The following is a 22,927-nucleotide window of genomic DNA, read 5'->3' on the forward strand; positions in this document are numbered from 1 at the left end:
AGATTTAATAAATTTCATATAAAAACTACAATTAATAATTAAAAGAGAAAATATAATAAAGTCAACATCTACTCCAAATACATAATAAAGATAATACAAACTCAAGTAAGACATAATAAAAACAAACACATATAATTAACACTCAATTACTAGTTTCTTTGAGTGTTATAGTCATTCCACATGGTTGATGCAATCATTTCTTTTTTGTTATCCACTCCCTATTCTCTTCCCTTTCCTCCCGTTGACTTAAGTTGATTGTTCGTCTAATTGGTTTACTATCCGAACATATTTCTTCCATAATAAAGTCATAAGGATCAACCCCTATTATGTGATTATGAATAATACAACATGCAAGCACAACATCTACTTGTGTTTCATAAGACCAAAAAGATTTTCCATCAATTGATCTAAAACGACTCTTTAAAATACCAAACCCTCGCTCAATATCGGTTCTCAATGAAGATTGTCGAAGATTAAATAGCTCCTTTTTATTTTCTGGTGCACGTTCTGTAAACTCATTCAAGTGATATCGAACTCCACGAAAAGAAGAAATGATTCCTTTTCGAATACCGTAACCAGCATCACCAAGATAATATTTCCCTACAAATTAAAAAAAATAAAACCTATTACTATCTTTATCTGATAAAACATTTTATATGTTTATTGCATATAATACAATACTTTATTATATACCTTCTGGAATTTTTAGACATTAGGTCTTGATAATGCATCACCTAAAACCCGTGAATCATGTGCACTTTCTTCCCAACCAGCTAAAACATATATAAACTTCAAATCAAAAGTTATAGCTGCTAAAACATTTTGTGTTGTTCCTTCTTTTCGACCTCGAAACTTTCCTTGAATCTCAAAAGGAACATTTGCAGGAACATGGGTACCATCAATTGCTCCCACACAATCCTATATAAACATGAAAAAATAATTTATAAACTTTACTTCTAGATGTAATTAATTAATGTATAAAAATATTGGTATTGTTCTCATACCTTAAAATAAGGATAGAATCTTCGATTATTCATTATCTCAGCTGGAACTGTATCCTTTGGATATGTAATAAGGTGCTTGTATAACTTAAGAATTGCTTTTAAAAACAATTCTAAAGTAACGATGGATAGTTTCAACAAACCTATAGTATATACCACTAATAAAACAAAATCTTTGGTTTTGGCCTACAATTTGTAAGAACACAATTACTTGCTCTTTAATCGACACATTTTGAGTTGATCGTAATAGGTCATGACTTGTGAGAACATCACACAATCTATATAAGACAACAGATTTCATACGAATTTGTTCAACGCAATGCCTATCACCTCGATTCAAAATGCTGTCAATATAGAATTCTCGTTGAGTAATTGCATTTATACGTGGTTCTCTTGGTATATAAATTGTATTTCTTTCTTGTTCAATAATAGCTACCCCTATAACTATCACAGTTATAGCTGCTCCTATACATGTTGCATGAATTATCTTATTATCCATATCATGAAAGTGAAGTTTTCTGATAACAAAACCTAAAAATTTAGGGAAATAAATATTAAAAAAACATATAAAATACTTACACAATTAATACAATAAATTATGCTGAAAGAAGTGGACAATAATTCCCTATTTTTCCTGTTATATTCATTCCCCATTTCCCCTGTTATAACCGGTTTGTATAATTCCCCATTAACATCCCCAATTGCACTGTTTCATTCCCCTCCCATTCCCCATTTCCCCTGTTATTCATTCCATATTTTCCCTATAATTTCGTTATAACTGGTTTGTATAATTCCCTATTAGCATTTAACAATTTCACTATTCCCATTCCCCTCCCAATCCCCTCTCCTCTCGGTTCCAGTTCCCCCAATTTCCCTGCTCCCATTTTGTTTGTAAAGTTCACAGAAATCACTATAAAAGAGAGTGAAATCTCCCCCCCCTCGAGAGCAAGGATTCACTGTAACAGAAATCTCCCCCCCTGTTTTGTCTCTCTTTGCTAACAGATTGATCGCCCCTATAACAGAAATCGACCCCCTCACAGAAATCGATCGCCCCCCCGTTCGTTTTGATCTAACAGAAATTGATCGCCCCCCCTGTTTTGATCTCACAGAAATATATTGCCCCCCCTGTTTTGGTCTCTCTCACAGAAATCGATCCCCCCTGTTTTGGCCTCTCTGTCAACAGAAATCGATCGCCCCTCCCCCCCCGTTTTGGCCTCTTTCTGTTCACATAAATCGATCCCCCCCATCGCGTTACCTCTCCATGTTAACAGAAATTGCCCCCCTGTTTTGCCTCACTGTTCACAGAAATCACCCCCCTCCCCCCACCGTTTTGCCTCTCTCTGTCACAGTTATCTCCCCCCCCCCCGCGGTTTTGTCTCTCTGTTTGGTTAGTAAGCTGCCGATTGTGATTCATGAAGAAGAAAACAATAGCAGAAAAAATATGTTTTTTTTTAGGTTGCTTGATTAGTTGAATGTGACGAGATTAAGATGAAGAGTTATGAAAATGTTATGGAAAAAATATGACAGTAACAATAGCAGATTTATCAAGAATATCAAAGATTTATGCCATCATTTTTACAGATCTATGCAGAATAAGATAAAAACATAAAGGAAATAAAGAGGAAAAAATTACCTGAAATTAATTGGTCCAGAAAAATATTCTTGTTCCTGCTCAATTTCCAATTGATTTTGAAAAAAAGGAGACTGTGTGATTTTGAAGAAAAAATTCTCCAGCTATGTATGAGAAAATGAACAGAAGGAAAGTGTTTTTCTTTCTTTAACAAAAGGAAAACATTTTTCTTTTGTAATGTTACTTTTTTTAGTTTAACTGAAATTTAATTTTTTTTAATTATTTTTTTATATTGTTGCCCAACATGAAAAAAAATTTCATAAATTCACTTTTGGGCAATCAAAGAGGCCCTGAAAGAGTAGCAATTCTAAGCTTAAAAAAGGAACTTTTAGCCAAGCGTGATTTCCGTACTGGCTGTCCAATAAAAGCGACATGATGGTAATGGTGTGGTTATAGTATATAATAATTCTCTTTTCGAGGATGTGATAGTAAATGACAATTAAAGGGAAGTTAGGTAGGGAGGCCAATCCCGAGAGATAGAATTAGGAAAGGAGAAATCTAGAGAAGGTGGGTGAGAGTCTCCACAAGGTTCAAAGTGAAGGTGGATGAGATGAGCAATGGTCAAATCACGTATCTCCGCATGAAAAAAAATATATTCTATGAAATAGAGAAGGATAAGATTTCTTGGTAAAGGGGTCCACAGCCCGACAATTTCTTCCCACTTGTCCTAACGCCAGAGCCGGACCAGGCTTCTCTTGGCCCCAATTTCCCTGCTTCATTTTTTTTCCCTTTTCGGTACACTGCCTGACTTCTTATTTTTGGTGGGTGGTTTACACATCTTGGACCTTAGGTCCATCAAAATCAACACCACTTTATAATTACTACACAAAAACCATTCTCAAAAAGGCAAAAGAAAATCACAGATAGAGCACGAGCAGACCTCTTTCCGGCTTCACATTACTCTTGTAAACATCTCATTCGAAAATGACCTCTTCTTGTGCTTTCATTTTTACTCATCCTGTTAACTACATTAATATAATTAAGGTTTTGCTCATTATGCAAGACATCGGGCTTCCTTATAAGAAAAAAAAAATACTATTTTTCCTTTGATATAGATCAAAAGAAACGAGTAAATCTGTGTAAAATTGCTTTGCTATCTTCATAAAAACCACCAACTCTTCTATAATATCCAGCAATGAAGCTTTTCTCCAGCGACCTGACATATGATACCTGGACTATTCAGTACGTGAAGCTGAGAACGACTAAACATAGCCAGTTATGGTATTTACATTTTACTCCCGTGTGAAGCCACAAATACATTTATAAGCAAGATCCAAATGTGGAAAAGAGGGAGCCCTCTTTAAAGCCGCATGCTTCCTCCAGCAATCCATGTCGGGCAACATAGTTGAATCGTGATGTTACATTTCCTACCATGTTTATGTCTGTAGATTTCACAGGTTTTTTCCCACATGAGCACAATAGACAAATTTATTTCACAAACTAGAATAGGTAGGAAAATAAATTATTAATCTAGCACAGAAAATATTAGGCATGTGTATATAACACATGTGCTGCATATAGGTTGCGCGTGTAGCAAATGCATGTTTTTACCCATGCACTACATATCTATACTTAGACTGGGAATTATTTTCTGAAATGTACTTGTTTGAAAAATAAGTTTGTACTAGAGTGGAAAAAAATCTAGAAAAAACTCTAGATTTCACTCCATATTTGATGGGGGTGGCAGCTAGCTGCATCTGCTTATATCAGCAGCCTCGATCGAATACTTTTATGTTAACTTTCTTTGTGGTCCATCTTTTCAATTTAAGCATCATCTTTGCTAGGTGCTACCCTTCCTATGAGTTGCTATCCTTCCTAGCTATGTTGCTACCCATTTTGTGTATATAGTGGTTGTGCTTGATAATGACATATATATATATATATATATATATATATATATATATATATATATATATAACCATTTTAATTAAAAATTTTAGACGGTTATATGAGGTTTTAAAATATAATTTATATTATTTTTTAATATATTCTCTCAAAGTAAAAGTTTTTTGAACTTAAAACTTGCACAGATTTACATTACCTTATACTTAATTTTTATCAAATAAATGAGGATGGTAAGATTCAAATTTGTGATCGTTTGATCATTAAAACTTTGATACCATATCTAAAAATCAATTCAACTCAAAAATTTAAATTATAAAATGAAATACAAGATATTTTTATCTGAAAATATATTCTACATATAGCCATGGGTCATGTGAAAGAGCCAACTTTGTTTCAAGTAGACACTGCAATATTTGCTCTTCTTTTTATCCATTAACATTGGATGATATTCTGGTCTTTTCAGTAGTGACATGTCCTCAGGGATTAACTATTGAATGTGCTCGCCAACTTGTCCATCTTTGTAACATTTTCTTTTCAGATTCTATTATAAAAATACAAAAAAAAAAAAACTCTTTCATTGTTTCTTAGCAGATTTAGCTGCACTACAAATCCCCAGGGATTAACAACTGGATGTGCATGCCCACTTGCACACCTTTGTCACATTTTGTTTTCAGATTCTATTAACTTTTGTCAGAAAAGAGTTTAGAAAAAGGGATCAAACGAACTCCATTGAAGAAGTTGAAAGAGAAGTTCAACAGCAGATTATTGAGACCCTCCAGTTGGGTATATACGTTGAATGCTTGATTTGATACGGCTATCATTGAACTCGAACATCTAATGATATCCTTCTTCAACGATATCTTGTTCTACTTTGGGTATTTAACGATCATAATTTAATCAGTTCTTGCCTTTTTAGGGAAAATGGTTCACGAAATATTGCAATTACAAGAGTTGTTTCCATCAAGGAAAAGGAAGATGACAAGAGAAGGGGTTTAAGTTTTTATTTATCTGGGTGTGAGAGGGGTGGTGGGCTGTGCCAGTAAAGCAATGAGAAAATTTGCTCAACTTCTGCGGATGGGTCAATGCCTCGTTTGGTCTGGGCTACCATTTGTATATATCTTAGTTTCATGAGCTTCTGCTGCCATCTAAGGCTTTTATGGATACATGGGCTGTGGCTATGACCGAGGTGAGAATGATTGGTAAAGTTGGGTTAGGCTTGATCATAAAGCTGGTCAAATGGCTAAACTTGGCGTTCTAACCTCCAAAACGCTCAAAGTTGAAAAATGTTATTCCAAGGGCTACGCTGATTTTCATCCATGTTCACTGGATAGTTGTTTTTGGACCATACTGCGCAACAGTTTGCCCATTCCTCATCATGCACTTCAAACAGTGGTCTCTTATTCTTATATATACACAGGAGATGGACCGTTCCGACACAGTCTTGTTGTAAATATTTGAAGGAGAAAAGTAAAAATGGTAACATGGTAAAAAATAAGTTTTATTCACATTGCATTATTTTTTTAAAAGAGATAGTTTTTATAGATCTGTACTTAGGTTTATAATACTCTGAACATATATTTATATTAATATAGAATAATTTAAGAGATTTAAAAGATAAATATATTTTTAATAGTTAAATGCATATATCTAAGAGATAACTAGGAAAATTAAAAGATACTTTGAATGAAAACTTCAAAATAAAAAAAATAAATTTTAATATCAAAATTAAATTTATAAAAATTAAAGGAATTTATAAAGTAAAAAAGATTGGGGATCAAAACAAACTTTTCAAATGAAATTCAAAGTCATCACCTATTTTACCTGCTATTTTTAATTTGATCCCTTGAATTTTAATCCAATCTTCCATTCCAAAAAAAAAAAATTACAACTGGGTGTTAATTTGCATTAAAAAAACTCAGTTGTGAAAAAAAAGTGCGAAATCAAAATGAAAATTAAAAAAAAAATTATTATTTCAATTTATAATGATTTCAAAAAAAACCAACGTGGTTTTTCCACACTGCATGGTTTCTTTTAATTTAATATGTTTAACTTAATTGGGTTTTCGCACCACGGCATTCATGGTGCCAGTTTAGTCGGCTGTTATGTCTTTGCCAGTAAGTTATTTGTAAAAGAAGATTTCGTTACATGCAGTGCAGCGCATGTGTGCCTTCTAAACTTAAAGTTGCGCTGCTCAAATTGAGCTCAGAGCAAGAGATGGAGGGCGTCTGTTGCTTTCCGGAGCCAAAATGGACCCGAAATGGGCTAAAATGAAGTTGTTTTCAAGGACTTCTCTCCCACACAAGTGTGAACTGGGCGGGATTTTACGAATGCAGATGCTGCGAGTCAAAAGGACACTTCAATCACCAATATACTAGAATTATTTGCGTTTGTTAGAGAATATATAAATAATTCTTTGAGACAAGTGATTTTCTTCCAATTTATCCTTTTCAATTCATCAAACTTATAATTTGTCATTGATTTCTATCTCCAAAGGAGATTGTTTTGTTAACTTTGTGCAATTCAAATTTTCATTTTCATTTTTCAAAGAGATACTTGCGGAGATGTCGTGTATTGAAGAGAAACATTCTAATTAACTAATTCTAGCATTTATTGTTGTGGCTTTTATGCATGTCATTCATTGAACTTTTTTCTTTATTTTCTACTTTGACTTGTATTCAAAGATGGGGATCTTCATGGAGATCTTGACAAGCAAGATGTGCACTCGAGATCGCTGGCGTTCTGAGTTCTGATGGTCAAGATTTATGGACAGACGGAGAAACCGTGTCTTTCATCCGTCTAATATGCAGAAAACTTCGAACTACTATTGGTTTACAGTTTATGGACTTTGATCTTATACGTGATATACCAGGATTACGATATATCCTCGTCAAATTAACTTCTTTGTTTGTCATCTGATGTAGGTAATTTTCTTTGGAAATGCAGGCATTGATTCAGCTCGGAGATATACTCGATCGAGGTGAGGAAGAGATAGCAATATTGTCCTCGCTACATTCTTTGGGTATTCAGGCAAAAGCTCAAGGTGGAGCTGTTTTTCAGGTTTGTAATACGCTCTGGTAGTGAGGCAACATCAACATCATGCTATAGCTAATTTTTAAATATTGCACAACATTATACGGAAGTCTTATTGAAGTTCCTATAAGATTACTACCTACCATGTCTATTCCATAAAATCCTGTGTCATCCTGCAAAGTTTTCGGTGATTGAGTTTAATATATTCATTTTAAAGGATTTCTTGTGAATCTTCAGGATATTATTCTCCCGTAAAAATTATTTGTTTATATTTTAACTATATTATTGTTTTGATGGTTGGTCAATGGGACATGAGACTATGAATGTGGGGGCAGGTTATGGATATGTTGAATCAGGGGCATTGATGAATGTTCAGATTTCCTGGCGTACTCGGAGGATCACCAGTACGACTGGGAAAATACATTTCTTGGTTGGATTGGAGAGTCTAAAAGACAAGTAGAAGATCGGAGATTGTCTCAGAATCATTGAGGTCCTTGGAATCTGGTGAAGGTACAAAAATCTTCTGTCCTTTCAATTATCAGATGCAGTGGACTTCTTTGTTTTCCTTCTGCTCCTCCACAGAAAGTTTCCCTCTATAGTCTTTATCTATCCGCATGTGGAACATTTACTGATGATATAGTCTTAAACTATGAGGACAGAGACAAAAGGAGGTATTAATTTGCCAGATCGATCATGTTGAGACCAGGTGGTCCATTAGCATGTCAATTGGCACAACATGCTGTTGTCCTCGAGATTAATGACTGGATATTCTGCCATGGCGGCCTTCTCCCTCGACATGGTAAGAAATAACAGTAGCAGCACTTTACTTGGAAGACTTGGTTGTGATGATGTTCATGCTAAGCCAAGACATATGTAAGAGTTTTTATCCTTTCTTGTTTGGGATGCCTGATAGGAGCATCGGCAATTCCGCAGTTGCATATGGCATCGAGAGGATGAACAAGGAAATATCTCAATTGACGAGAGGTCTGAGGGAGGATGATGATATTCATAATTTCCCTTCTATGCCAGTTCCAAGAAAATGATAGTAGACAAAGTGACAAACGCCGCCGTACATACATTTTATCCGCTATATCGTTTTATTCATTTATTTATTTTTATTATTGCTGTATTTGAAATTCTTGGAAGAAAATGATGAATGAAGAAAAAAAGAGCTTCAAAATTGAAATGGAACAGTTGTTAGCAAAATATTGGTCTTAAACGATCCCTGTACATGATTACTTCAATATCATTTCAAAGACAACAAAGGAGTCCATAATATAATATTTTTTCTAGATAATAAGACCATGTTTAGCATGATTTGTAAAAAACGAATCTAAACTTTGAATTATAATCCAGAAAAAAATTATTTTTTTATTAAATCAATATTTTAACTTAGTTTTGTAACTAATTTTTATTTATATCAAAAATTATTTCTAACCATATATATTTATAATTTATTTTATAAATTAAAAGTAAAAAAATAAGTTAAATTAGTTCTTGCAAATGTCATACCAAATAGTATCTTAACTAGATGATTAACCCGTGTTACGCTGCAGGTCAAGTTAAATTTTTCTTGAACGTAAAAAAATATTCAAATGTTGCTAATGTTTTTTTTCCAAACGGAAAAAAAAATTATATCATGTGAGGATTTACCCGATGTAACCCATTTAACTTTACTGATCCAAAAACAACTTATACAACCTGTGAAAATAAATTTAGACTAAATAAAATTTCAAGATAATATCTTTTTTCTTAATATTAAAATAATAATATATTGAATTGACCTTAGACAACTCGGGTTAATGTGTCAAATTCATGACTCTGGTTATGAGATTTTAATAATCTTATAAAAAGTAAATCCAAATAAATTATTAAACTTAATTCTCAATCAACCCAATATTGAAAGATAAAATTGAAAAAAAATCAAATAAAAAAGGACCTAAAAAAGGACTCGGGTTAACATGTCAAACTTGCAACTCGGGTCATAAGACCATAATAACCTCATGAAAAACAAATTGAAACAAATTACAAATTTCAATCTCTAACCATCCCAATATTGAAGGATGGGATTAAAAAAATAAACCAATTAAAAAAAAAACATAAAAACAAGCCTAGTCAATCCACCAAACTCATGACCCGAGTCATCAAAGTGAGATAACTTTATAGAAAAAAAATAAAACAATAACCTGATTTAACCTGGGTTAACCTGTTAAATCAGTAACTTTAGTCTTGAGACTGAGATAATCTTATATAGAGAAAGTCAAAACAAATTATAAAGCTTGATTCTCAATCGTCCATGTCGGATCTAATATTGAACGATGAAAATTGTATAAATCTTAATTAAAAAATGACATAAAAAATTAAGCTAAGTTAACCAGAGTTAACCGTTAAGCACTATAAATGTATCATGAAACTATGATAACCTAATGAAAAACAAACCAAAACAAATCATGAAACCTGATTCCCAATTAAATACAATATTAATTGATGAAGTTAGAAAAAAAAGTCAATTATAAAAAGAGAGAAAAAATAAGTCAATTAGTTTAAAAATAAATTATGAAACTTAATTCACAACTGACCCAATATTGAATAATAATAAGAACAATATAATCTCTTAGAAAAAAAATACGACCTGATTTAACCATGGTTAAAATGTCAAAACTCGTGACCGTGATCTTAATACCAAGATATTCTCATAAAAATTAAATCAAAATAGATTATGAAGCTCATTTCCTAACCGACTTAATGTCGAATGATAAAATTAAAAAAAATCAATTAAATAAAAGATACAAAAAACAACTCAAGTTAACTTTGATTAATCCGTTAAGCATTATTCTCATGAACAAATTATGAAATTTAATTCTTAATCAAATCAATATTAAAGAATGAAATTGAAAGGAAAACAAATTTACGTCAACTGGGTTAACCTGTTAAATTTAGGATTCGTGTCATGAGAATGTGATAACTAAATAGAAATTTTTTTAATATTAAAAAATAAAATTAAACAAAAAAAAGATTAATTGAAAAGAAAAGAAAATAAAAACAAAGCAAAACACTATTCCAATGAATAGTATTTTGTGAGAAAGGGTACAGTAAAACCCCCTTGTAAGATTATGATAATCTAATAAAAAGTAAACAAAATAAATTATGAAGTTTAATTTTCAATCAAATCAATATTAAAAAATAAAATTGAAAGCAAAAAACTAATTAAAAATAAAATAAAATTGAGTCAACTGGGTTAACCCGCCAGATTAAATTAACCCGTCAAATCTAGGATTTATGTCATAAAAGTATGATAATGTCATAAAAGTATGATAACTAAATAGAAAAAAAGTTAATATTAAAAAACTAAATTAAAAAAAAAGATAAAACTAATTAAAAATAAAATAAAATTGAGTTAACTAGGTTAACCCGCCAGATTAGATTAACCCGTCAAATTTGGGATTCATGTCATAAAAGTATGATAACTAAATACAAAAAAAGTGAATATTAAAAAACTAAATTAAAAAAAGATAAAATTAATCAAAAATAAAATAAAATAAAATTGAGTCAATTGGGTTAACCGTCAGATTAGATTAACCCGTCAAATCTGGGATTTATGTCATAAAAGTTATGATAACTAAATAGAAAAAAAAGTTAATATTAAAAAACTAAATTAAAAAAAATTAAATGAAAAGAAAAAAATAAAAAAAAATAACTAAAAAACATCTGCTTGTGGATTTGCAACCAATACCTTTTTGTATAGAGTATAATTAATTACATGAACCCTCGTAGAATCATAAATTGCAGATTCCACTGGGGAAAAAAAATCTAACCGAAATCCTCCTGAGATTTTTAACTCTCAATCAAAACTTAAGATTTCTAACTAAATAAAAATTATATTAAATTTTCATGAAGTAGAAGAAAGCATATACAATAAAAAAAATGTTTTAAAAGTGTTTTTTAAAAAAATTATTTTTTTAAATTGTTAAATTTTAAATTAATATTTTTTTTAATTTCAGATATTTTGATATTTTAAAATTAAAAATAAATTTTAAAAATAAAAAAATATTATTTTAATATATTTTTAAATAAAAAAAAACTTCCAAAAATAGAATTTCATCCACCCAAAACAGAAACGCAGTTGGCTGCCAACTTTTGATTTTCAAGGCGAGTCCAACGTCTCTCTTTGTAAACTCCGCTACTGCCCATTACATTACAAGCACCAAATTCACATGCGCAATATCCTTCACCGCCACTACTACAACCCTCTTATCGTACGCACACTTCCTTCTTCAACCATGGTATCTTCTTCTCTCGCTCTCCCTTCCGTCTCTCTTAAAACCCTCTCTTTCACGTCTTCCGATGCTTTTAATAAAGGAAATCGAGGATTTGGTCTTAAAAATGGGAAACGATCTAGGATTCTTATGAGCTTGTCAGTTGGATCTCAAAATCAAACTGTTGTTGTTGATAATATTTTGTTTATCGATTATAAGCCTACGTCTGCCTTTTTGTTTCCCGGTCAGGTTAGTTTTCAATTGATTTCTTGATAGCCACGTCTCTAATTTACCTGCATGGGCTAAATTACCGATGCAGGGAATGATCGGATAAGGCTTGATTTATGTTTAATTGGGTTTGGACTGCAAAATCGGTGCTTAATAACAGTGAATTAGTTGTTAATAGCTTGTCCTAATTTTGGAGGTGCTGTTTTGTTTCTTTATAAGCAATTCAGGGTGCCCAAGCTGTTGGGATGGGAAAGGAGGCTCAAAGCGTGTCAGCTGCTGCTCAGTTGTACGAAAAAGCAAATGATATATTGGGGTAAGCATTCAAAAAATATTTCTTCTAAATCCTGGGTTGCAAAAAAGTCAGCTTTAGACATCCGGCCTGGAATTACTTATAATTGGGATACAGGTATGATCTTGTAGAACTCTGCACCAGTGGTCCGAAAGAGAAGCTCGATTCCACTGTTATAAGTCAGGTATTTCCTTTTTCTGCTTCGCAATGTTTTATTTTGGGTTTAATTGTGCTGACAATAATCTATCATTACTCATGCCATAAGGGGACAAGCTCACCTGATGCGATATATATGATTGAAGAGACTCTACTTTTTTGAAAGATATCAACATCTTCTTTTTAATTAGCAGCTCCTATGTGATTGGTTTACTAAATCACCAGTTGGAAAGGTCCCTTGATTTTATTTTTTAACCTGGGATAAACACTATGCCACTGATTTACATCCTTCTCTATTTTTATTCTATTTTGCTGTTTTAATATTCCTTTATAGTTTGTCTTATGGAAGCCACTTCTTTCAACTTTTTTTTCTAAATAGCTACATTAAGTTCGATGCTTAGCCGCCATGCATCTGGTGTTGTTATTGCATGAGATTTTCAAGTGATGGTTAATAGTGAGCATCTGATTTTGTCATTGCAGCCTGCTATTTATGTCACAAGTCTAGCTGCAGTTGAAGTGCTCCGAGCTCGTGATGGAGGCCAGCAGATAATTGACTCTGTTGATGTCACATGTGGTCTCAGCTTGGGAGAATATACTGCTTTAGCATTTGCTGGAGCCTTCAGGTGAGCATTTAACTCAAGAAAACAACTGTTGTATTTGAAAACTGAAGCAACATCACGTAATTTTCTCGCAATTGAATTGAACTGATATTGTGTTGACGAGTTTGCACAAATTAATGTATGAGCTCCTTACCCCCCTCGCTCAGGCTCATATTCTCATTTATTCCTCGGTGAGCCAAGCATGGCTATATGGAAATATGCAACCAAAACAGTGTTTCTTTTAAGATCTTGTTGACTACCTCATTTAGAGGGTTAACTGTGCTGAGCAACTTGCAAATTGGAATAATCCAGTTACATTCAATTCTGATTGATGACTACCACAGTTGGGTGTTTATTTGCTTGTTGTCATGCTGCTTTCTGTATATGAGATGGAGCATCATATTGAATGTTTTAGTTGGTACATGCTTTTGTGTTTTTAGAACTATAAATTTTAATCCCTGAAGACAGATGAGATGATTCCTATCTTTCTTTTATGTTACTTTTCGTTGTATTCATGTCCTTTTTCTCTGGATTCAATCTTATTATAGCTTCGAAGATGGACTCAAGCTGGTCAAACTAAGGGGTGAAGCCATGCAGGTGAACATTCATAGCTGGCCATGAGATGGCTTTGCTCTATGCACCTCAAATTGAGTGCTTCATGACATCTTTTAGTAATAATGTTTTCAATGAAACTGCCTCCAGGAAGCTGCCGATGCTGCTAAAAGTGCCATGGTCAGCGTCATCGGACTGGACGCTGACAAAGTTCAACACTTGTGTGATGCAGCCAATCAAGACGTTGATGAGGATAATAAAGTTCAGATTGCGAATTACCTGTGTCCTGTAAGGTTCCTTCAGATCTGTGTCTTCTAGTATTGTTGCAATGCTTTGTCTATTTATTAATTTAATGTGTACTAACTTCGATGCTGATGCATTTTGGTAGGGTAATTATGCTGTATCTGGAGGTTTTATGGGAGTGGAAGCAGTAGAGGCTAAAGCAAAGTCATTCAAAGCTCGAATGACAGTAATTTATTTCCTTATTTTATTTTTATTTTTTTGTGTGGCCATCTTGCTTCTGCCAATGACCATAGCTCCCACTTTTCTCAGGTGCGTTTAGCAGTTGCTGGTGCTTTCCATACAAGTTTCATGGAACCAGCTGTCTCAAGATTGGAAGCTGCTTTGGCAGCCACTGAAATTAGACAACCAAGAATACCGGTTATATCCAATGTTGATGCACAACCACATGCAGATCCTGCCACAATTAAGAAGATCTTGGCACGCCAAGTAAGCTACACGCAATTTGCTTCTCCATGATAAAGCAGGGGAAACCATAATTTGATCCTGTAAATTCAAACTTGCAGGTGACTTCTCCTGTTCAATGGGAAACAACAGTGAAGACTCTCCTGGCCAAAGGGCTGAAGAAGAGTTACGAATTAGGACCTGGAAAGGTACAAATTTATCATTGCCTCTTAAATTACAGAACCAGAGCCATATAGCAGAAACTCATTCTAATCTACACTCTTGGAGCTTCCTATCTTGCTGAGTTTATCCGAGTCATTTTATCAGGTTATTGCTGGCATTGTCAAGAGAATGGACAAGAAAGCAGAAACAGAGAATATAGGCGCCTGAGGCACTGAGAAGGCAGCCAGAGGTGTGCCTCTAGAGGTTCCTGATCAACACATCATCACAACTGGAGCACTACGCGCACAGGGACTCCCTGTAAATGGCAGTTAGAAATTTCTTGCACCATGATTTGCGACTTCAGTTTTGCTTTGAGATTAATTTGCATCAATTTATAGATTCAGATCATCTAGCGCGTCAAATAATTAAATGTTGCAAATTGTCTGTTGGGAGATATATTTAAATAATAATTTTTATTTTTTATTTTTATTTTTGATATTAACATATTAAATAATAATTTAAAATAAAAATAATAATTTTTATAAAAGCATTTTTCAAATGCAAAAAAATGGAATAAAAAGCACAGAAAGCAAATCCCAAATCTCATAGTAATTAAGTAACACACGTGTCTAATTTTGGCTCAATCACCTAAGCTGACCAATCCACTGCTCTTCACTAACCCGACCCGCCCAATCCCAAATCTCAAATCCGGGTATGGAGAACGAAAAGTCGAAAAATTCTAATAAGGCAAAGATGGATTTATTTACAACCATGACGCAGGCATGTCAAATGCCTAATCCTCTGAACTCATCAACATAAGAGATTTGAAACGGAAAAAATAAATATAAAAAAATATCTGCACCAGCCGGGAATCGAACCCGGGTCTGTACCGTGGCAGGGTACTATTCTACCACTAGACCACTGGTGCCTGTTGTTATAAATCTCCATGAGTAATCCATTTTTAACAATTGACTTCTTGCTATTGGTGGCTTCGAATAAAGTGCTCTGTTTGAAGTTTTAACTAAGAACCACACATTTGATTTGAACTCGCTCTGCAAGTAAGGGTGTTGCATAGTTACTTGAGAGAGAGAGTTGAAGCGGGAAATGGCGATGGTTACCGTTTTTAGGGCTTCGATTTCTCGGTCTCTCCCAACCTCTTTTCCTAATCTGTTATCATCGTCATCGAACAGAAACTCAATTCCTAAGAAACACAGGTTACTGTGCTATGCAGCTTCATCACAAACCAAAACAATTCGGTAAGCTGTTTCTCTCATGTTATCTTTTCCTTTGTTTGCCAACTGAATTTCCTTTCCGAAATTATCAAAAAAAAAGAAAGAAAAATTGCAAATGAAAACACAACAGTGTAGTCAGTGAAGAAAGTTAGTTAGGTCCTTTAAAGAGAACTGCTGCTAAATTTTGCCTAGAAAAGTTTGGATTCTGGTTTCTTTCTGCAGTCGATGTAAATTAAATGGAAAAAAGCTTATAATTACTATCATTTTATTTAATGATTTTAGTCGTTTTGTTCATTTCTTTGATATTGGTAAAGAGATTTCCTGTACTTTTGGTTTTTTGCTCCCAAAAATTATTTTTCTTATACAGTGATTATTTAGAAAAAGAAGTTCACGCTGATGACGGATTCAGTACCATATAAAAGCAAGCCTTGATATTTAGTTTTAATTGAACAAGTTTATAGATTTATTTATTTTTTTCAAAATATTTCTAGGTCAGAGGTATCCTTTTGCATTGGAACTCACTTGATTCCACATCCTAAAAAGGTGTGCCGATGTTATCCATCTTTATGCTTTCAAATGATTGGATGTTAGTACCATTTAATTATTTTGAACTTTGAAATCTTGGTCTTTCAAAATAGGTCGAAAGAGGTGGGGAAGATGCATTCCTTGTCAGCGACTACAATGGTGGCGTTATTGCTGTTGCTGATGGTGTCTCTGGGTATGAAACTTTACATCAGTATATATGTTGTTCCTTTTTATCATGCATTTTTGGAAGTGTGAAAACCATAGGCTTCCTTGTAACGTATGTGTGTGACTGATTTTGAGTTGCATCACATTGACAATCATAAAATAAGCTATGAGTCAAACACTTGCAAATATTTTGGCTCTGCTCTCAAGAAACTTAAGAGATTTTTTTTGTTTGGGATGCAAGCCTATAAGCATGTGTGAAGTTTGTATGAAAAGTTTTGTGACACAAGATATTTCTTGACGGTGTTTATGAATTATGACTGTTTTCATGCTGTTTAAATGCTCTTTTCAGTTGGGCTGAACAGAATGTCGATCCTTCGTTATTCCCACAGGAATTGATGGCCAATGCTTCATGTCTCGTGGAGGATGAGGAGGTAGTGCCATAGTAATACCTGTTAAGACCATATATATATATATATATATATATATATATATTTCATTGTTATGTTCTGGTTAATTAGTTTTTCTTCAAACAATCTCTACAAGGACTGTATGCAACTGTAGTCTTTACTTGCCAATTGAATGTTTTTGGTTGCTTACTTTGCTTTCAGCTAATACATTTAATGGTCTTTGCTATTTGGCAGGTTAACTATGATCCCCAAATTCTCATAAGGAAAGCACATGCTGCCACTTCTGCTGTCGGTTCGGCTACTGTGTAAGTTGATCCACTCCATAGTTCCCAAGAGCATCATCCTTAGACCATATGTTTAGGGGCGTCATGGTATCATCTTTAAGCTCCACTTCCCTCTTGGTTGAGTAGAATTGTTGCCATGTTGGAGACGAATGGAACACTAAAGATCGCTAATGTTGGGGATTGTGGACTGAGGGCTATCCGTGGAGGTGCTGTGGCCTACTCCTCATTTGTTCTTGTTGCCATTCTTTTTTTACCCTTTTTTTCTTTTAAAATTGAAGTAACTTTGATTATTTGTTCAACTTTCAGACCGAATAATTTTTTCCACATCTCCACAAGAACATTATTTCGATTGTCCCTACCAGCTGAGCTCAGAAATGGTTGGGCAAACATACCTTGATGCGGTGGTATGGTGATTTTTATATCTCACATCTCAATACTAGAACGTGGGATTTTTTTTATTTTTAATGTCTACTGGGTACTTTCAGCTGAGTATCTTATGCTGATAGTACAATGAATTCATGTCAGAAATGGTAATGTTTTCTTAAATTCTCATGATCCATTGAGCTATTCATGTGTAAGATAATTAAATGCTTATCAACCTTAAGGTTCAGTTGATAACCATGCACCCCGCTTTGTTTCATCCTCCTCAGTAAAGATGAGCTAAATGATTGTGCAAACAAAAATTATGTCTCGTGGTTCAGGAAAGAATTCATGCACTCTTACCACTTCGCTGTTTTTTTATTTTGAATGAAAAATGGTTTGTGCAGTCTAGTAAGCTTCTTATCATCTGCATTGCTTGTATCATCTCTTTAAAAAGGTTAGCAGGGTGGAAGTAATGGAAGGAGACACCATAGTGATGGGCTCAGATGGGCTTTTTGACAACGTTTTTGATCATGAGATTGTTTCGACAGTTGCTGGACATGGTGATGTTGCTGCGGCTGGTATGTCTTCAAAGATCAGAAGAACTTGTATTTGGCAATCAACTTCACATTTTTCTAATTGAGATTTGATTTCAATGCTAGCAAAGGCATTAGCTAACCTAGCGAGCATTCATTCTACGAATTCAGAATTTGAATCCCCCTATTCATTGGAAGCCAGATCAAAGGTAACATTATTTGGAATGATAACTGTACTGCTGAGTATTAAATCATCTTTCCAACGAGTCTGACGTTTTTTTTTCTTTGTGAATGCTCCTGATAGGGATTTGATGTTCCTTTCTGGAAGAAAGTTCTTGGCATGAAGCTCACTGGTAAAAACTTACAAAGATGGGTTCTTTTTCCTCAATATTACAAGTGACCAAGTTCTTTGTTTGGCAGGTGGGAAACTTGATGATATCACTGTGATTGTTGGTCAGGTTGTGAGGTCACAACATGTCTCCCTGTTGGCTGAGGATCAGACAGTTGAAGCTCATACAGAACAAGAAAATAAACTCGAATCATAGTTATAAAACTCTCTGTTCTTTGTTTCTTGATTGTCTTGTAAAGTTCAGGATGCTGTAATGACTGCCAAGCAAGTTGAAACTGTCCACATTTCATTACAATTTTAGAATGACTCAGACATGATAGCAGAATTCCACCAACTCAATAGCTGCAAGCTATAACAAGAGCAACTAACTCTTGAATATCCAGATTACAGGTCAAAAATTTTGTTGCAATAAAAGAATCTTGTACGGTCATGAAAACGAAAATTACAAGGGTAAAATTATTGCAAGGGCAGAAGGATTATTGAAGGAGCAGCTACATGTACAACAGCACATTCTATCTGAACATCCGTTTGACTCGTAATACCGGTTAAATAGACAGCTAGGTACAAGGCCTGAGAAATGGTACAAGTGCATGCTTGTGATCCTTCGTGTGATGCATCCCATTACTTGTACATGCTGATGCAGCTGCAGAATAATGAATGCCTATTGGTCCTTGGTTATTCAAGTGACATTGTCGCTGTTACTGTTACTATTGAGTTTATGGAAGAAAGATTTTGAGGCTTCGTAGGTAGACCACGAGATTGCTGCAGCTGGTGAATGGAAAAGCATCCTTGGGATCCAACCTCTCATGAGGCCTCTGTAGCCATCCTTTTGAAGTATTGCTTTAATCACATCTCCAATCGAACCACTTTTAAATCTGTCACATCCACAAACACCCTGCAAATCCAATCAGAGTTAGCTGTTATCAAATTATAAAGAGAAATTTAACGCCTGTAATAGATGATACACAAATTAAGACACCCTGAAGTCTTTATGTGACAATGAGGGAAAGTGAACTTGAGGTCCCACCCCATCTCCCCTAGCATGCAATGGTGAGTCCATCGGATCAGACACCAGTAAGTTACATGATGCATCTAGTAGTAGTAGCCTTGGTAGGTTCTCATAAACTATGCTTTTTTATCCAACATTTCATTTCATTTTTTTTTTTGGGGGGTTTGTATAATGTATACAAATTGGAGTATAACAATGAATTTCTTCAAGAGATCAACACCAACTCATCATCGATGAACAAGGATCACTGACTAGACATCACAAAACACACAGAAAGGCATGGTAAAATTGACAAGTGTCCGAATTAGTCAAGGAGTAGGTGATCACATATCTTCAGTTCTAATCTTATTGTTCTTCTTAAGCATTTAGATGGTTTAATTTAATACTTTCTAAATTGATCAGGTAGAATTAGTTCAGGAGTTAGGTGATTACATATCTTCAGTTCTAATCTTATTGTTCTTCTTAAGCATTTAGATGGTTTAATTTAATACTTTCTAAATTGATTAGGTAGTTCAATTGACCACGACTGATCGGTTGAACCAACAGCCTTCTGCTGGACGAGCTGTAAGAAATTCAATGACAAACAAAACACACAGGCTGAGGCATGATATCAACTGCATGAGAATACCAATTTAACATTCGACCAACTCTTGTAAAATTGATTTCATGCGAGACTGATATGAAATAGTCAGATGTCGAACATTCGACCAACTCTTGTAAAATTGATTTCATGCGAGACTGATATGAAATAGTCAGATGTCGAAAGTTAAACCAAAACCCATTAAAGTATAAACAATGAATCGATGGCAAATTCCTTCCTTTACAGCCATAATACTTATAAAACACCAAATCTTCAGGTTGTGTGATTGCTACAAGTTTATATTGGGTTCGACCAGAAAATGAATACTGTTGTTATGGTATGTGAGAAATTTTGAATATGTTGGTCAGAGTGGGGCAGTGCAAAAAATAAAGAGATTGTATAAATATCAGATATGAAGCTGGAAGAGTGTGATTATTAATTCATCATGAAGCATTTAGCAACCCATCCTTGTAAATCTTCAATAAATGAAGCATTTAGTATGGGAATTCCTAATGACGATTCAGTTTTCCTTGTAAAAACATCTTCTTATTGTGTGTGCCTATACACCAAGATCAGAGATAGCATGATTCTACCATCTGGAGGTCTACCAAACATTAGCTTAGCTTGGTCACTCAAAATCAGCCCTTTAGATCATTAAAATCTCTTCTAAAATTTGATTTCAATTGCATTGCAACTTTTAAAAGCTAGGCATTCTCTCTCTATTAGCCTAATATTTTCTTCAAATTGGCAAAGTAGTTCACTGTGAATTAAAAGCAGAGTAAGAAGAACAATACCTGACACTGCAATTGAGTTTTAACAACATCAAGTGGCGTGGTAACTGCAGCGGCCAAAGCTCCAGCAGCAGCACCCGCAGTAGCATGAACAACCCACCTCTCATCATTCACACTATCCGGCGAAATCTCCATCAAACCCTTCTTCGCAGCTTCATAAATCGTAAAATAAACCGCTGTAAATGGTGCATTCATCAAAACAGTAGTCCTATACGAAGCATAAAATGCACCAAACCCCTCTTCTCTCACCACCCTCTTAACACAATCCCAAACACCCTTATAGACACTGTCACTCCCCAATTGCAATCTCTGCTTTACCATGTCCATCGGTGTGAAAACCGCATCGCTAGCAACCGTTGCACAAACACCAGAAACCGCATGCGCAATTGAACTATTTGGGTTATCTCGCGACAGATGTTTCTTACAGACTTCATAAAATGAAAAATGGACAGCATGGGCGGGACCAGCGCCGAGAGCCATCGCGGCAATGCCACGGTAAAGGGCAGCAGGGCCCTCGGATTTAAGAAGGGAATTGAGGACATGGGTTACGCTTACGGATTTAATCGGGCAAGACCCGATTGCTTGCATATGGGTCTTGACTGTGTCAACAGGGAACATAGCCATGTGTTCTACAAGACCGGCTATTGAACCGGAAATCATGTATTGCCAAAAATGGAGGCCATCGTAGGTGGTTGTGGAGGATATTTTCTCCGGGTGGAAATCGGGCCGGAAATCAGCGGGGTTTTGGAATTTGGTGGCGGCGGCGTCGGTGGCCATGGTGGTGGAGAATTGTTCAGGGTTTTACGGAGTGAATTGGTGATGTGAAAAAAAGGGAGATTTTGATGGTTAATGTTTAGGGATAGATTTTGGTGTTGGGTGGTAAGGGTTATAGCCATACACACTGACTTACATGTGTTGAGCTTTCTGTTTGGGGTTATCAGAGAGAAAGAAAGAAAAGATTTGTCCTTTATGGTTTTGCAAGTTTTGACCGACAATTGAACAGGTTAGGGTTTCCAAGATTTTGGGTCCTCTTTTTTTTTTATTTTTTTTTCCCCTCAGTCTTTACAAAAATGGGTGTCGTGTAGAAAAGTCTAGTCGGTGGTGAGAATGGAGTTTAGGTGCCATGTAATGAATAGTAGTAATACAAGCTAGTCCCTAAATGCTTAACTAATTTGTATTTAGGTCCCTAAAAGAATTCCTGATGTGATTAGATGCACACATTATAAAACACACACAAAGAGCCAAGAAAAACTACATTGTGAGATTTGTCCTACAAGCAACCAAACTTAGAAAATAATAATAATAATAATAATAATAATAATAATAATAATAATAAGTGAATTTAAAAAGTGTAGGAAATTTATTGCATAAATAAATTTCCTCGTAAAACATTGTGGATGCCATGCTTATAGTGTTATTTATTTATTTATTTATTTTAGTTTTTATTGGATTAAATTGTAGAGTCAAGAGAAACTACATTGTGAGATTTATTGTACAAGGAAGCAAACTTAGAAAATTATTATTATTATTATTATAAGTAAATTTAAAAGGTGTGGGAAATTCATGGTATAAAATATATTATGAATCTCTTCACAAAACATTATGGACACTATGTTTATAATTTTATTTTTTTTTAATTTAGCTTTTATTGAATCAAATTGTAGGTTAATTTAGGCTAATTTGTAAGGAGAGAGTGAGATTGAAATATAGGAGGCCAAAAACAGAAGGAATTGGTGGTATTTTTAGACTTTTAGGGTGAAATACCTATTTTGCCCTTTAAAAACCAAAAAAATCGTTATGTTAAGGTTAATTTAGTAATTTCACAGTATTCTATATGACATTTCAAAATTTAAAAATGGCAATTACATCAATTTTTTAAAAGCTTATGTTTAGAACCGAACTTTCAGGTTGGTAATCTAACCATCTTAGATGGTTGAGTTCATTGTTATTGTTACTTGCAGAAGAATGGTCTCTAAGTCTCAGGTCAGGTATGGCAGGGCCAATGGTATAAACGGGAATAGAAAGCTCTGATTTCAAACACTCGATGGCTTGAGATTCAAGCTCATAAATTGACGAAAGCAAGAGGTATCGGGATTTAGGAATCCACGAAATAAGATCTAAGATTCGGTGAAATATGCAGTGGTTGCTTGCAAGAATGAACGACGGGAGATCCAGTAGCCGTAATGGAGAAACTCCATGGATGCAATCCACTATTTCATTACCCTTTTCTGTACCCAAACAGAAAGCAAGTTATCAG

The 22,927-nt window shown here is 34.4% G+C and overlaps 3 protein-coding genes, 1 non-coding gene and 1 pseudogene across 5 annotated transcripts; 3 read left to right on the top strand and 2 right to left on the bottom strand.

Moving 5' to 3' along the window:
- Positions 1 to 7,037: 7,037 nt before the first annotated feature.
- LOC133675543 (shewanella-like protein phosphatase 1) lies at positions 7,038 to 8,549 on the top strand (annotated as a pseudogene).
- Positions 8,550 to 11,643: 3,094 nt separating this feature from the next.
- Positions 11,644 to 14,898, top strand: LOC133681136 (uncharacterized). The gene is made up of 10 exons (XM_062104272.1): positions 11,644 to 12,011; positions 12,218 to 12,303; positions 12,397 to 12,463; positions 12,916 to 13,058; positions 13,583 to 13,631; positions 13,737 to 13,874; positions 13,975 to 14,055; positions 14,139 to 14,315; positions 14,393 to 14,479; positions 14,598 to 14,898. Exons 1-10 carry the CDS (start codon positions 11,721 to 11,723, stop codon positions 14,658 to 14,660), a joined length of 1,182 nt encoding a protein of 393 aa, XP_061960256.1. The 5' UTR covers positions 11,644 to 11,720; the 3' UTR covers positions 14,661 to 14,898.
- A 391-nt stretch (positions 14,899 to 15,289) lies between these two features.
- On the bottom strand, positions 15,290 to 15,360 carry TRNAG-GCC (transfer RNA glycine (anticodon GCC)). The gene has a single exon. It is a non-coding gene; the product is annotated as a tRNA-Gly (tRNA).
- Positions 15,361 to 15,439: 79 nt separating this feature from the next.
- On the top strand, positions 15,440 to 18,585 carry LOC133669014 (probable protein phosphatase 2C 26). Of its 2 annotated transcripts, XM_062089034.1 has the most exons (11): positions 15,440 to 15,688; positions 16,156 to 16,207; positions 16,303 to 16,382; positions 16,704 to 16,785; positions 16,996 to 17,066; positions 17,172 to 17,251; positions 17,352 to 17,449; positions 17,863 to 17,986; positions 18,068 to 18,150; positions 18,246 to 18,294; positions 18,362 to 18,585. In XM_062089034.1, the coding sequence occupies exons 1-11, from the start codon at positions 15,537 to 15,539 to the stop codon at positions 18,484 to 18,486; spliced, it is 996 nt and encodes a 331-aa protein (XP_061945018.1). In that variant the 5' UTR covers positions 15,440 to 15,536; the 3' UTR covers positions 18,487 to 18,585. The 2 variants fall into 2 exon arrangements, with proteins under 2 accessions (XP_061945018.1, XP_061945024.1); XM_062089040.1 differs by lacking the exon at positions 16,156 to 16,207 and having other exon boundaries at positions 15,549 to 15,688.
- A 22-nt stretch (positions 18,586 to 18,607) lies between these two features.
- On the bottom strand, positions 18,608 to 21,734 carry LOC133669029 (uncharacterized). The gene is made up of 2 exons (XM_062089044.1): positions 20,674 to 21,734; positions 18,608 to 19,185 (listed from the first exon to the last, which is right to left on the bottom strand). The coding sequence occupies exons 1-2, from the start codon at positions 21,445 to 21,447 to the stop codon at positions 18,970 to 18,972; spliced, it is 990 nt and encodes a 329-aa protein (XP_061945028.1). The 5' UTR covers positions 21,448 to 21,734; the 3' UTR covers positions 18,608 to 18,969.
- Positions 21,735 to 22,927: the final 1,193 nt, after the last annotated feature.

This window comes from Populus nigra, chromosome 1 (assembly GCF_951802175.1).
Source record: "Populus nigra chromosome 1, ddPopNigr1.1, whole genome shotgun sequence".
NCBI lineage: Eukaryota > Viridiplantae > Streptophyta > Magnoliopsida > Malpighiales > Salicaceae > Populus > Populus nigra.

What these genes read in the sequence shown, in the direction of transcription:
- LOC133681136 (XM_062104272.1), top strand. Translation starts at nt 11,721, where the DNA reads ATGCGCAATATCCTTCACCGCCACTACTACAACCCTCTTATCGTACGC. An exon ending in ATTCCACTGTTATAAGTCAG is followed by an intron (nt 12,464 to 12,915) that starts GTATTTCCTTTT and finishes TTGTCATTGCAG; the next exon opens with CCTGCTATTTATGTCACAAG. An exon ending in ACGAATTAGGACCTGGAAAG is followed by an intron (nt 14,480 to 14,597) that starts GTACAAATTTAT and finishes TCATTTTATCAG; the next exon opens with GTTATTGCTGGCATTGTCAA.
- LOC133669014 (XM_062089034.1), top strand. Translation starts at nt 15,537, where the DNA reads ATGGCGATGGTTACCGTTTTTAGGGCTTCGATTTCTCGGTCTCTCCCA. An exon ending in TCACAAACCAAAACAATTCG is followed by an intron (nt 15,689 to 16,155) that starts GTAAGCTGTTTC and finishes AAATATTTCTAG; the next exon opens with GTCAGAGGTATCCTTTTGCA. An exon ending in GCTGTCGGTTCGGCTACTGT is followed by an intron (nt 17,067 to 17,171) that starts GTAAGTTGATCC and finishes TTGGTTGAGTAG; the next exon opens with AATTGTTGCCATGTTGGAGA.
- LOC133669029 (XM_062089044.1), bottom strand. Translation starts at nt 21,447, where the DNA reads ATGGCCACCGACGCCGCCGCCACCAAATTCCAAAACCCCGCTGATTTC. An exon ending in AAACTCAATTGCAGTGTCAG is followed by an intron (nt 19,186 to 20,673) that starts GTATTGTTCTTC and finishes TTGGATTTGCAG; the next exon opens with GGTGTTTGTGGATGTGACAG.